General features: G+C 40.8%; 1 protein-coding gene across 1 annotated transcript in view; it reads left to right on the top strand.

Annotated features, from left to right (window-relative positions):
* Positions 1 to 7,444: 7,444 nt before the first annotated feature.
* The window catches only part of LOC147421242 (uncharacterized), an 81,152-nt gene continuing 74,132 nt past the window's right edge, over positions 7,445 to 14,464 (top strand). The window contains exons 1-3 of the mRNA XM_086504621.1: positions 7,445 to 7,502; positions 7,615 to 7,688; positions 7,795 to 7,874. Coding sequence (XP_086360747.1) covers positions 7,445 to 7,502; positions 7,615 to 7,688; positions 7,795 to 7,874 — 212 coding nt within the window. The remainder of the gene's footprint in view (positions 7,503 to 7,614; positions 7,689 to 7,794; positions 7,875 to 14,464) is intronic.

Below are 14,464 nucleotides of genomic sequence, written 5' to 3' on the forward strand. Positions count from 1 at the left end.
AACTAAAATGGCTATTGAGGGGCTTTTTATAAAAACCATTCTACTTCAAAATGTTTTGGCCAACATGTACACCATATTTAAATGTAGCCTTTTGGAATGCACTTTATGTGGCCCTTGGCACCCCCATTCTTAGGGGTTCTTACTCTTTAGGTTCACTTTCAAGGAGGCAAATTTACTATATTTACATTAAACGTAGATTTTTCTTCGAGAACTCAGGTACACAATGTTTTTTTTCAAAAAATTGAAAAACCTACCAATGAAAATTTTAGAGGCAAATTCATTGTATTTGATGGTTTTTACACTAAATTTGTCTAAACTTTGTAGGAGTTCTTACCTTCAAATCTAGAATTTAGAGGTAAATCTCAAAATTTGTAGGCTAGATCACAATAAACATAGGTTTTTTTCGAGCATTCAGATACATAATACTTTCTCCCAAAAACTTGGAAAACCTACGTATGAGAAATTTTAGAGGTAGGTTTTATTTTGCAGGTGGGATCACACTAAAGCTAGATTTTTTCTTTAGCACTCATATACACAATATTTTTTCCCAAAAAACTTAGAAAATCTACATATGATTACAGTAAGCGTACACTCAAATACGTTTCTAGGTGTGATTGCACTAAACGTAGCGCTTTTTCCAGCATTGGAATACACAAAATCAATGTTACAAGAGACAAAAACTTTGAGACTTTTAGTAGGGAGGGAAAGGTGTCGAAGTGCCTTACACATATTTTTTGAAGATGCCATTGATCCAACATCTATAATGATGATGGTGAAGAGGCAAATTCTCCCTCATCTAGACCTTGCATGATGGCTAACACATTAATGGTTTCTAGAACTATTGGTTTTCTTGAATGTGGAATGGGTATGGAGATGATCCTTTGAAGGCTAGCGGCCCAAAAACATGCTTCAATGTTTATAAACTATTCTTCATCTCTTCCTACATCAAGTTAGGGGTCAATCGCATGGACTCAATAATGTCGAGTCTGATGTATAAGTCATCCAATGAGCAAACATGAGCTATGCTTCTTTTCACCTCTTCTAAAGGCTTGGAATCATCCATTTTTAGCATACGAGCTCGATGAGAGCAACCAAGTGGCGATGGTACTCCTCACAAGATGGCTCATTGAGTGGCAATGACACTACACATCTTCTGCACTCCATGGCCAATTGCATCTCTCAGGTGTGGTACACATAGGCATGATTGTCTTCCATGTTGGCCAAAGATGTGCAAGAGCTCCTTGGAGAAGCTATTTAAGGTTAAATTTTCGTTCATCATGGAGTTGGAAGGCCCTATGAAGCTCTCTTTTTTCTCATATAATTAAATTGTGTGTGTCTGTGTGTGTGTGCGTGAAATGTGCAACAAACACCATAAACATTGGAGACTTCATGACTTGGGAGCAAAGCTTGAGAAAAAAGTGTAATGTCACCTACAAATTTTGAAACATTACCTCTAAATTATGAATTAGAGGGTAAGAAAACCCACAAAATATGAAGGTATTTAGTATTTAAAGTTTTTTTTTGGGCGTTCCTACGTAACATGTGAAAACCTACTAAGCTTGGTATTAAAAGAATTTTTTCTACCTCTTGCATGTATAAATTGTTTTGAGAATCCATAGAGAGATGTTACATGAATCAATTTTTTGAAACGCAAAAGAGCGTATACATGTAGAAAAATAAAATCTATATAATTTTCCACATTTGTAGTTGTAAGAATAGAAGACGTGCATTTTCTAGCCGCGGCAATGCGCGGGTCACATACTAGTATATACAGAATTTACTAGAATTATGCACGGTGAAGCTTCACTTTAGCATTCTAAAACAATAGAATGCAAGAAAATTCAAGGCATGTCAGGATGTGAAATGAAAGGTGAACTAAAAAAACTATTAAATATTTTAAAATCAAAATAACATTTAAGGTAAGTCTCAATCATCACTGAAAACGTTGAAAGCATGCCTAACTCAACTCTCCTCTAAGGCCGGTTTTAGAAAGCCAAAAAATTAACTAGTGCATCTATAGGAATTTGATTCCCTGAATCTTTGACTCAATGAAATTTCTTTTAATATTTTTATTTGTGAAAGAGTGCTTTCATTTAAGGACCTCATAAAGATCTATTGCATTAAATTATTTTATTACTTTCTATTCTTGTAGACCTACCTTTTCTTATGTACTTAATTAAATGTTCTTTTGTTTTAGTTTATTAATGGGTCCTTTTATTTTGTTGTTTTTATTTGATTTCCTTTTCATTATATTTTGTTTAATTACAATGCCAATGTGCATATTTCTTGTTGTTTAAGTGGGACCCTTTCTAACATATAAGAAATTTGTGATTATGTGCATAAAATGGACAATATGATTTTGTATGAAAACACAACAAAGATGACATGTGACTGTATGCATTGATTTTAATATAGTCTCCATAAATCTCTTCTCCTCTTAACTTCAGCAGCCTTAGTGACTCTTGTCACCTTGTTATTTCACCCTTCATTTCACAACTTGATATGGCATGACCTTTCTTGCACTCCATTATTTTAGAATGCCAAAGTGAAGCTTCACCTTGCTTTTCTCAATTTGCTACAATGCTTCCAAGTGGTTTTTAAGACATTATTTTTTTATGTTTTTACAATATATTATAGTCTAAATAATTTATTGCTATACTTTTTATAAGTAACATAATATTTTATTATGATAACAAATGTTTTAAAAAATAAGTGTCACTTTCTTGTGTTATCTCACAAAAAAACCTTTTCTTGGCTGTCTAAAAGAAGCCTTAATGAAGAGTTGGGTTAGACATACTTTCAATGTTTTCAACGATGATTGAGACTTACCTTAAATGTTATTTCAATTTTAAAATAGTAAATGGATCTTTTTATTTCACTTTCATTTCACATTTGACATGTCTTTACTTTTCTTGCATTCTATTGTTTTAGAATGTTAAAGTGAAGCTTCATATGTGTGTGTATCCATAGAATTTACTTATTTATTTATATTTACACACACACATATATATAGTAATGAGTTCTTTTTATTTCACATTTCATTCAGAGCCTCACATGGCTTTACTTTTCTTGCATTCTATAACTTATATCTAGTCAATATTAAAAAAAGTCTCTTTTATTAAGCGGCCTTGGCTGAATTTTCTCCCCACAAAGAAGCAATCCGGAAATACTAGCATAAATGTAAAATTTGCAGGATTTTTGAACTATTTTCTCACATATTTAACAAGTTTTTCTTCCCTTTACCACCAACTACTCTCGATTTTCAACCGGCTCAAGGCTAAATTGAGGCAATCCTTTCTGAAACACTTTCTAATTGTTTTAGAAAGTCAGGGTGACTCTTTCACTTGTTATTAAATTCTTCTCATAGCCTTATGTAGGCCAGTGTGAGCTTTCACCTTGTCTATACTTCAGCAAGAGTAATTGAGAGATTGTTACTAAATAGGGAGCCCAATAAGAGCATTAGCCAAGAAGTACCGTCACTAAGGAAGTAGTCTTGCTTGGTGGGCCTTGCTATATAACATCTATAGAATACACTAGGACATATGCAAATTGACATTAAGTATCTAGCATTGAAGGAAACAAGAGCATGACTAATTTGGCAAGGGCAACACTGCATGAAAGGGATATACATTTGAAATAATGTTTATGGGAGTAGACACGGTTAAGTGCATCAATTATTCGAGATTATAAGAATAATTACAGTTGATATTATATCCAAGTGAGGTTGTCTACTGATGAATGTTCTTTTCTAGTATACGTGCCACATGTAAATTCTTGCAAACGGAAAGTATTTCAAAAAGAAAATTTTCATCGAATGGTTGGTAGCATAGAAGGTGGATGTTGACTGTGTTTTGCCTTTCTTCTTTTGTAGTTATTATGAGTACAATGAATGAGGACAGCGATACATGTAACCTCACCTTCTTTGTTTTGTGCTATGGCATCGACAACGCATGCTGCACCGTTTGCCACACTGATTGTCAAGTCAGTGTTTTTAGTGATCATGCAACACATGCCAATTGAGATCAAATCTAGCTCGTTGAACTTAGGCTCTAGGAGCCACTATTGAAGGACATTTATGTTACCCCCCTTCGTCTTTATTTCACTTTTTGTAATGTCATTTTGATTTGTACAACTTATTCAAGGCCCGATTTTGATGGTATTGGAAGTCTCGTCCGTGAGTACAAATTATCGGAGTAGAGTTGTTGATGTAGTCATCCATATGTGCTTCATCTATAATACATGTACCCAAGGTACAATTGATCTCATCTATAGTTGGTTTTCTTTCACGAATAATGGTCAAGAACTGAAGCAATTCAAGGTTTGTTGCATGTCTTACAGAGCATGACATCCTATAGAGAGTTGCATGTAGAAAGTGGACCAAGCTTGTGATATGGAATGTGTTACAAAGCTCCCGTGCGTGACTACAAACTGGGGGTAGTTGGGCAAGATCACCGAGAAAGAGAACACATTTGTTGCTAAAGGGATCTGCCAATGTATTCCTATTACATTATCATTTTGTCTTACGGTAAGGTAAAATGTTGTTTGGATTAACATGGATAGCTCCTCTATAATTATAATATACGTCTTTTTTCAATGCAAAAAATTCTAAAACAAGCAAATAGATAAAGCATAAATGACCTGCAACAATAAATGAGGTGCTTTACTAACCTGCAATGTTGTACTGCTGCTTTTTGATTGTCCAATCTACAAGCCGATTTTTGAGTCGAGCTACAAAAAAGCAATGTGAATAGTTAAACATATCATCTTGCAATGAAATGTCATAGATTGAAAGCGCAAAGTATATAGTGCACGACATACAAAGGTGCCATACAAAAGTATGGTGGAGAGTTGGCACTGTGGTCTCTCTAAAAAATTATAAGAAACGAAAGCCATGCCCTGCCCTGTAGCATTTATGTGTTGTGCCAAGCAAATGCATGTGCGTGGAAAATTGGATGTAGATAACGAACCTTGTAGTGTTGTCAAGCTGGAGTCGCGCTTGTTATGTGTGGTTTCTACCTCAATCGCCTGTTGCACAAAAGACCTTTGAGAAGATGTGAATAGAATATCACTGCCCCAAGGAAAAATGAGGGTTTGTGTTGCTACAATACCAAACTGATGTCTGTCATCTGCAACCATCTGAACTTGATCCGATAGCTGTTGCGTACATGGACCTTTGCTCATAGAATCCGCCACCGAATCATGGTTATTAGCAAGGGAAGCTCTTTACATGCTGCAATATTGGCCATATTGTCTATAGAGTTTCTACTATCCCACCGAGTTGTTGAATGGACAGCAGTGAGCTGCTCCTAGAGGCTAATAGGTACTGACATATTGGTATGCTTGTCTCTAAAAATGCAATTACTCCGCAATCCATGCTCGTCAACTTCTCCAACATCAAATCTCTTTGTAAGGAAAAAACTATTAACTTCTGCTTCTGCTCTTTGACTATTCTTTTGATCCTGATCATCAACGTAGGCACCTTCATGATTTACTACTTGACTTCCACTGCAATGTTGTTGCATCTCCTTGGAGCTACACATTAACCAACTCCCGCGGACACCATATTCTGCGTTGAATTGGTCATGAGAGATGTTTCTGTTTGTCTGTAGATTGTTCCAAAATGCTTGCCTCATCAAAGTTTCAGATAGGCTATCAACAGAGTTGGATGAGGAGTGCGACTGAAGCCAACGGCTCATCACACCATGACTTGCACTAGTGGAAATATTCCCCAATTCCTTTCCCTCGACACTGAGTTGTCTGCCACTAATCCCCTCACACAGTCTGCTAAAAGCGCAAGCAGCTAGCACTGAAGCCACTCGCTTATAATTACTTGAGGATAACCATCAGAAGCTTTGGTGTGATCGATCCTGCTATGCGTTTCTGATCTCATGTCCACTTTGACGTTTACCCGTTCCATTTCTTCTGCCTTTGCTGTCTGCATCATCAACAACCTGATAGCATCAGCAAAAAAATGTGATGAACGGGCTTGGGAAGGAAATAAGTGTTGGTGATTCGACTCCAGATTAGGCCAACTGATCATTTATTAATAATCTGATATCTTCTGTTTCAATAGCACTAGAACAGAGACTTGTGCCATGCGGCGCCTTAGCCAGGGGCTACATATTGAGGCGCATGGGCGGCTCCTACAGTGTTGGGCGCCTCCTTCTTGTGGCCGCCCATATGCAGCTTGTCGCCGATCTTCTCCATCATGTTGGCCATGCTTCTCCCCCTAAGAGCTGCTAATCTGTAGACTTGTCGTTGGGAGTACTCATCACGTTGGCAAGCATCCGACGTACCCTTCAGCTTGATGATCTGCGTGACTGCAACGCATCTACAATGCATAGTGCGCTTTTTATTTTATTCACATGGTAGCTTTTCATGGCAGCGATGTTTTTTTTTAAAATTTAAATCTAATGCCACATGGTGGCTGCTGCACGTTCATATATCGGAAAAAGAGCCTTGGGCTCACCAAGTAAATACTGCACACTGGCGACTGCTGTTGCTGCGATTCTCTAAGCTTCCACACCACAATGCTGTCGCTGTGATTTATTCGCAACCAAGGAGCGTTTCCCTCCTCTGACTATTCTTTTGGTGCGTTCTCTCTCTCTCTCTCGCAAAGAAAGTCCATGCGTCTCTTCTGTTTTGTTGCTATTGGTGATTCTTTTAGCATCCTACTCTTTGCTTGTGTTACTATAAAGAGAGCCCAACAAGAGCATCAGTCACGAAGTACCACCACTAAGGCACACTGGCGATTGCTGTTGCTGCGATTCTCTAAGCTTCCACACCACAATGCTGTCGCTGTGATTTGTTCGCAACCAAGGAGCGTTTCCCTCCTCCGGCTATCCTTTTGGTGCGTGCTCTCTCTCTCTCTCTCTATCTCTCTCTCTCTCTCTCTCTTGCAAAGAAAGAAAGTCCATGCGTCTCTTCTGTTCTACTGCTATTGGTGATTCTTTTAGCATCCTACTCTTTGATTGTGTTACTATATAGGGAGCCCAACAAGAGCATCAGTCAGGAAGTACCGCCACTAAGGCACACTGGCGACTCTAAGCTTCCACACCACAATGCTGTCACTGTGATTTGTTCGCAACCAAGCAGCGTTTCCCTCCTCCGGCTATCCTTTTGGTGTGTGCTCTCTCTCTCTCTCTCTCTCTCTCTCTCTCTCTCTCTTTCGCAAAGAAAGTTCATGCGTCTCTTCTGTTCTGCTACTATTGGTGATTCTTTTAGCATCCTACCCTTTGCTTGTGTTACTATATAGGGAGCCCAACAAGAGCATCAGTCAAGAAGTACCGCCACTAAGGTACACTGGCGACTGCTGTTGCTGTGATTCTCCAAGCTTCCACACCACAATGCTATCGCTGTGATTTGTTCGCAACCAAAGAGCATTTCCCTCCTTCGACTATCCTCTTGGTGCTCTCTCTCTCTCTCTCTCTCTCAAAGAAAGTCCATGCGTCTCTTTTGTTCTGCTGCTATTGCTGATTCTTTTAGCATCCTACTCTTCGCTTGTGTTACTATATAGGGAGCCCAACAAGAGGGAAGTACTCATATAGTAAGCCCAACAAGAGCATCAGTCAGGAAGTACCGCCACTAAGGCACACCGGCGACTGCTGTTCTAAGCTTCCACATCACAAGGCTGTCGCTGTGATTTGTTCGCAACCAAGGAGCGTTTCCCTGCTCCGGCTATCCTTTTGGTGCTCTCTCTCTCTCTCTCTCTCTCTCTCAAAGAAAGTTCATGCGTCTCTTTTGTTCTGCTGCTATTGGTGATTTTTTTAGCATCCTACTCTTTGCTTGTGTTAGGTGAAACTGCTGAGGGCAGCTAAGATCCACCAAGGACAAGAACAAGAGAACAGAGGTGCAAGCTTTCCAGGAGAGTGCAGGTAATCTCTCTCCCTCTCTTTATCTTTATGACTCAGCAATTTGACCTGTTCTTTGTCTCTGCGGTTTGTCTGACTTTCAATACATGAAATTCTTGCAACTTTGATCAAGCGTCTCAAGGGTCTTTATTGATGCGGACTTACTCTACCATTGATAGATAGCTATGTGAAAGGATGGGGGGAGAGAATTTCGGTGCATAAAGACTCTCGTAGGTCCTGGAACTAGCAAGGAGTGCTTCGAAGGGCTAGAAAATTCAAAGCATTCTATGACGTATTGAGCTAGATGGGAGGAATGTTGAGCGGTTGGGCAAAGAGAGAGGGAGAGAGGGAAATGGAAATAGAAATAGAAATATTGTATTAACGTGTGCGATAGGTCATGTTGGCCTATAAAATAATCGAGTACATGTGATGGTTACAATCCACTTTGGATATGTTGCCGTAAGAGACATATAGAAATGAGAGAGAGAGAGAGAGAGAGAGAGAGAGAGAGAGAGAGAGAGAGAGAGAGAGAGGTCCCTCTGACAGTGGAGACCTATCACTCTCATGTCTTCCATGTAAAAGATCTTTGCTCGCATGATCAGTATGTGCTTGAAACTCTTTATGCTTTATCTCATCCATGCTTCATATAGAGATTTGTGCAAGATTGATGTATATTAGATAACATCTTCACTTTCTATGAGGCAATCGAGTATGAGGCAATCTAGTGGGCTTGTAAGATAGACCAACATATCGCATTCATGCTTCTTGATTTTGAGAAGGCTTATGATAGAGTAGATTGAGGTTTCTTTGAGGGCACTATTCAGAGGATGGGTTTCCGAATAAAGAATTAATAATGCTAGTGAAGCATTAATAATAAAGAAATACAGAATGCTAGTCTTTGGGGCCAATCTTTCTGTGCGCAAAAATTCATTGTGTCGAGTTGTCCCTCTCTCAGTTTTGTTCAGTTCTTTTAGTTTTCATTGTGGTCGATTCTTGCCTTGGGGTGTCCCAGTCTATTACAGTGGTATTAGAGCTCAGCTGATTCTTCTCCTACGAAAGATCCTATCCCTTTACTCACAACATGCATGGATTTAGTCGACGAATCCTGTCAAGAGGAAACTGTGACGCCCGACCAACTCGGCCCGAGCGAGAACAATGAAGATTTGAATGGACATCGTCCATCTTTTGAAGATTCAAAGCAATACGGGCCATCTCCTACTGAGTGGATGCAGCAGCAACAACAGGTTGACGCTTGTGCCCAACAGATGATTCGGTAGTCCCAAGGGTCCACAATATGCGAAATTTTTGGCCAAGTACCTGCTTGATGAGATGCATTCCCTATGGCGTTCCATCATCAAATCACCTCCGAAGTCGGCAATGAAGAAATCGACTACACCTAGGTCACCTGCCCAGAAGGTGTATCTAGAGGATGAGTTTGAAGAAGCAGTAAAACGACGAGTCAGCAAACTCTTAAGACCAAGAAGTTGCCCAGAAGGCAAAGTCAAGCAACAGACCATCCAGGCTACTTGGGTCGGAAATCTACTTTTTGAAAATGCCAAGAAGGCAAAGAAACGAGTTCGATTTAACAATGATTTCAATACGTCCCCATCTTCTTCTGATAGCTCTGACAGTTTTTCGACCTCCAAGTCCAGTGACGAGGGAAGAAAGGGCAAGAAGAGGAGAAAGATCCAGAGACACAGCAAAGGGAAGAAGAAGGCAAAGAAGATTCGATCTTATAGAAGGTCTCGAAAGTATTTTGACGGTTCAGACGAGGATTCCACTTCCTCGGACAGTTCAGAGTCTGATGAGCTGACGTTTGCAAGAGGAAGATATTTTACAAAGCCAACCAATATGATTTTCTCGAGGATAGGAAGAAGAAACCCAAAGATTTTAAGGAGGGTGGGCATACAATAAAGTTTGACACTTTTTCTGGCTTCAAGGATACCCATCAAGCCCTCGCTTTCATTCAACAACTTGACATTGCTTGCTTTGGAGGATGCTATTCAGTGCACTCCAAAGTCCGGAGAGCGGCATCCTACCTCAAGGGGAACGCACAGACGTGGTGGTCTACCTTGTTTCTACGGAGGGAGGCACCAACAAAGCAGTGTAACAGGGAACAAACAAATGTGGCCTAACCGTTTCGAAACAATGTTTCGGATAGGTCCGACTCCCAATATGGGGCCGGGAACGGAACGTCGTTCCGGAACGGGGTGTAACCGGAACGGTGAGGACCGGGGCGGAACGTGATATGGAACGACAGAACGGGCAAATGGGAATGTTTGGGGCTGTTTGAGGGCAGGTTTCCGGGCAGATTTGGAGACCGTTTTGGGGTTGTTTGGGAGCAGATTTGGGGTTGAGCTGAAGGGAGGCAATTCAAGTGTTTCTTTAGTATGCCGTTCCGGCCCCGTTCTCCCCTCCTCCCTCCCTCCTCTTCCCTCGGTCCCGTCCCTTCCCTGATCCTCCTGTGCCCGTTCCGGGTAACATTGCAACAAAGTGGCTTGAGTTCAAAAGAATATTCACTTCCTCATGGCTTACTCAAGAATATGAATGTGATGTGATTATTGCTTGGAATCATCTGAGGATGACCAAGGAAGATACCTTGGATACTTATTGTCAGGGATTTTGGGACACTTCTCTTCTTTCAAGAAAATTACGTTCAAGCAATAGATAGAGCGGTTTTGCTGTACAGTAACAGAAGGTAGGGAAAACAATAGAAGAAGAGATCTTCAGGCCCTCGATTATAGGCAGAACGACCAGCCGAATACTTCAAGGAGGGTAAATGTTACGGTTGTGGCGAACAAGGATAGACCTTAAGAGTAGGTACTATCAGATTTGTATCACGCCAGAGGATGTGCACAAGAATGCGCTAGGGCGACATTTGGTCTGTATGAGTTTTAACTTTTTAGTGATGCCGTTCGGTCTTACAAATGCTCTTGCTACGTTCAATAGGATGATGGATCGGATTTTCCGCCCACATCAAAAGTTGGTCGGCACATTCTTTGACGACATGATAGTCTACTCAAAGAATGAAGAGAAGCATAGGCGTCACTTGACCATTGTTTTAGAAGAGCTACGCAGTCACAGGTTGCTTGTTAATCCTAAGAAAAGGGAGTTTTTCTTGGAAGAGATTCAGTTTCTTGGCCACATAGTGTCAAAAGGATGGTGTCCTAATGGATCTTGCCAAGGTCGAAGCAATAGGAGCCAGATTTGAAGACTGTGCACAATGTCCGTAGCTTCTTGGGCTAATGCTCTTACTACAAAAGGTTATTAGAAACTTTACCGAGATTGCTTCACCCCTACATACTTTGCAAAAGGAAGAGGTCAGGTTCAAGTGGACACAAAAAGAGATTTCAGCTTTTAATCTCTTAAAGGAAAAGGTGATTTCAGATCCAGTAATTGTTTTACCAGATCTCAGGAAGTCATTTGTGGTCGAGTATGATGCGTGTGGTAATAGTATTGGGGCAGTGTTAATGCAAGATGGTCGGGTAGTAGCTTACGAGAGCAGAATCTTACAAGGGCTAGAAAAGACGATGCAAATCTCTATGAGAGAGAACTACTGGCCGTGATTCATGTGCTTTCTAGTTGGAAGCACTACTTGTTAGGTGCTGATTTTGTTGTCCAGACAGAGCATCAGATCTTGCGATACTTCTTGACGCAGTCGAAGTTATTTGAAAAGCACATGCGATGGGCAAACATTCTCTCTATGTTCCACTTTCAGATTTTGCACGTGGAAGGAAAGAAGAATGTTGTGGCTGATGCGTTATCTAGAAAGCCACAAATTTCAGTTGTGTTAGTTCAGCATGATGAGCTTGATGACATGAAGGAACAATATGCTGTTGATGAAGATTTTGCAAGGATCTTTGAACATTTGCAAGATGGGCAATGCCACGAGCACTACATCCTCAAGGATGGTTTTATGATGATGCATGGCAGCTTATGTGTCACTAGGCCATTGCGACATAAGGTTATGGTAGAAAGCCATGTCCCACTGCATGCAGGGCATCGTGGTATACATGCGATAGTAAAAGCGATTGAGACATTTTTTTATTGGCTTACTTTCAGGAGAGATGTGGATGCCTATGTGCAAGCATGCATCATTTGCCAAAAGGTCAAGTTTGACAGGCAAAAGGCACAGTCACTGCCTATTCCAGATAAGTTATGGGAAAGCATTGCTATGGATTTTATCTTTGCTTCACCCCTACATACTTTGCAAAAGGAAGAGGTCAGGTTCAAGTGGACACAAAAAGAGATTTCAGCTTTTAATCTCTTAAAGGAAAAGGTGATTTCAGATCCAGTAATTGTTTTACCAGATCTCAGGAAGTCATTTGTGGTCGAGTATGATGCGTGTGGTAATAGTATTGGGGCAGTGTTAATGCAAGATGGTCGGGTAGTAGCTTACGAGAGCAGAATCTTACAAGGGCTAGAAAAGACGATGCAAATCTCTATGAGAGAGAACTACTGGCCGTGATTCATGTGCTTTCTAGTTGGAAGCACTACTTGTTAGGTGCTGATTTTGTTGTCCAGACAGAGCATCAGATCTTGCGATACTTCTTGACGCAGTCGAAGTTATTTGAAAAGCACATGCGATGGGCAAACATTCTCTCTATGTTCCACTTTCAGATTTTGCACGTGGAAGGAAAGAAGAATGTTGTGGCTGATGCGTTATCTAGAAAGCCACAAATTTCAGTTGTGTTAGTTCAGCATGATGAGCTTGATGACATGAAGGAACAATATGCTGTTGATGAAGATTTTGCAAGGATCTTTGAACATTTGCAAGATGGGCAATGCCACGAGCACTACATCCTCAAGGATGGTTTTATGATGATGCATGGCAGCTTATGTGTCACTAGGCCATTGCGACATAAGGTTATGGTAGAAAGCCATGTCCCACTGCATGCAGGGCATCGTGGTATACATGCGATAGTAAAAGCGATTGAGACATTTTTTTATTGGCTTACTTTCAGGAGAGATGTGGATGCCTATGTGCAAGCATGCATCATTTGCCAAAAGGTCAAGTTTGACAGGCAAAAGGAACAGTCACTGCCTATTCCAGATAAGTTATGGGAAAGCATTGCTATGGATTTTATCTTTGATCTTCCAAGAACGCCGACAGGGAATAATGGCATATGGACCATTATTTGCAGGTGCAGCAAGCATGCCCATTTTATTCTTGTCAGGAAGAAGATAAAATCTGACCAGATGGCACGGTTGTTTGTTTATGTACAATGTTTTCAAGTACCATGGTATGCCACAGTCTATTGTCAGCGATCGTGATCCTCGTATGACGAGCCTGTTTTGGAGAGGCTTGTTTGAAAACATGGGCACCACGCTCAAGTTTTCATCCTCATTTCATCCACAAACTGATGGGCAGTTAGAAGAGGTTAATTTTACTGTCTTAGTTCTGTTGAAATGCTAGATGTCAGATAATAATGGCAAGTGTGAACAATGTCTACCCATGCTTGAGTATGCGTACAACAATACGGTGCGTCAACAAGCAAGGCACCTTTTGAGATTGTTGAGGGTGGCAAAAAGGTTCCTCCCATTTTGCACACAAAGGACAAATTTTTCGAGGCAGATTCGATATGTGAAAAACATGGATGAAATGTATAAGAAGATCAAGCTTGCCTTGGAGAAGACTTAGGCAAAGCAAAAAAGGGCTACTGATCGTCACCGTCGTGAGTTGTTGTTTTCACCCGGTGATTGGATACTTTTACGGTTTGAAAAGCAAGGTTACAGAAAATGAAGGGCAAGGAAAGGTTGTTTCCGAAGCTCAACATGCGTTATTATGGGCCTTTAGAAGTACTTGATAAGATCAGCGATGTTGCGTATAGGTTGAAATTGCCTGACATTTGGAAGATTCATAATGTGTTTTAGGTGCTTTTCATCTGTATGTACAATTGTGTGGGTTCATGTGCGATTGCCGAGGCAAGAGCCTCTTGCACAGGTACTAGATTAACTAACTGCGAATCCCCCGCAAGTACATGCGAATTCGGAGAGATTTGACACGAGAAATCTCGTCCGATCCAAAGGACAAGTAGCCCTACAGGTGCGGGAGCTCAAGCTCTTGCTATGGGAGCTTCGGGGCAGCTAGGGAATCACCGAACAAGTGTTTTGTTGCCAATTGGAGGCCAAAAACAGAGATTTCAGCGTGCTGTAATTTCTTGCCAGGTTTTGTAAAGTGCTTGAAAGTACGTGGAAAGTCACTGTTTACTTGGGATTTTGTCCGTGGAGACTTCTACTGTGGTTATGTTACTGAGATTGGGCAAGAGTAGGGGAATTTCAGCCCGATAAAAGTGGGACAGCTTGTAGAAAGTTATAGGTTTTTCTCAAGTGTAATAAGAGTAAAAAGATACCGAAATGGGTGCCAGTCTTTGGGGCCAACAGGGTGTCGTTGTCTGCTTGGAAGTGCTTGTTAGGATTTAAACCTACTTCCATCGTATGCCTATGTGAACTATTCCTAAAGGTGCTACTCTCACGCATGCTAGTGGGAAGCAACTCTACACTTTGCATGACTACCAATGTGCCACACTACCTCTTATCTAAGAGTGCCACATTCTATGCCATTTATTAGAACATGTGGCCCAACATGTGGCTTTATGCTACACTCCTGAGTG

The sequence above is a fragment of the Adiantum capillus-veneris genome, chromosome 28 (genome assembly GCF_014529385.1).
Source record: "Adiantum capillus-veneris isolate H3 chromosome 28, ASM1452938v2, whole genome shotgun sequence".
Lineage (NCBI taxonomy): Eukaryota > Viridiplantae > Streptophyta > Polypodiopsida > Polypodiales > Pteridaceae > Adiantum > Adiantum capillus-veneris.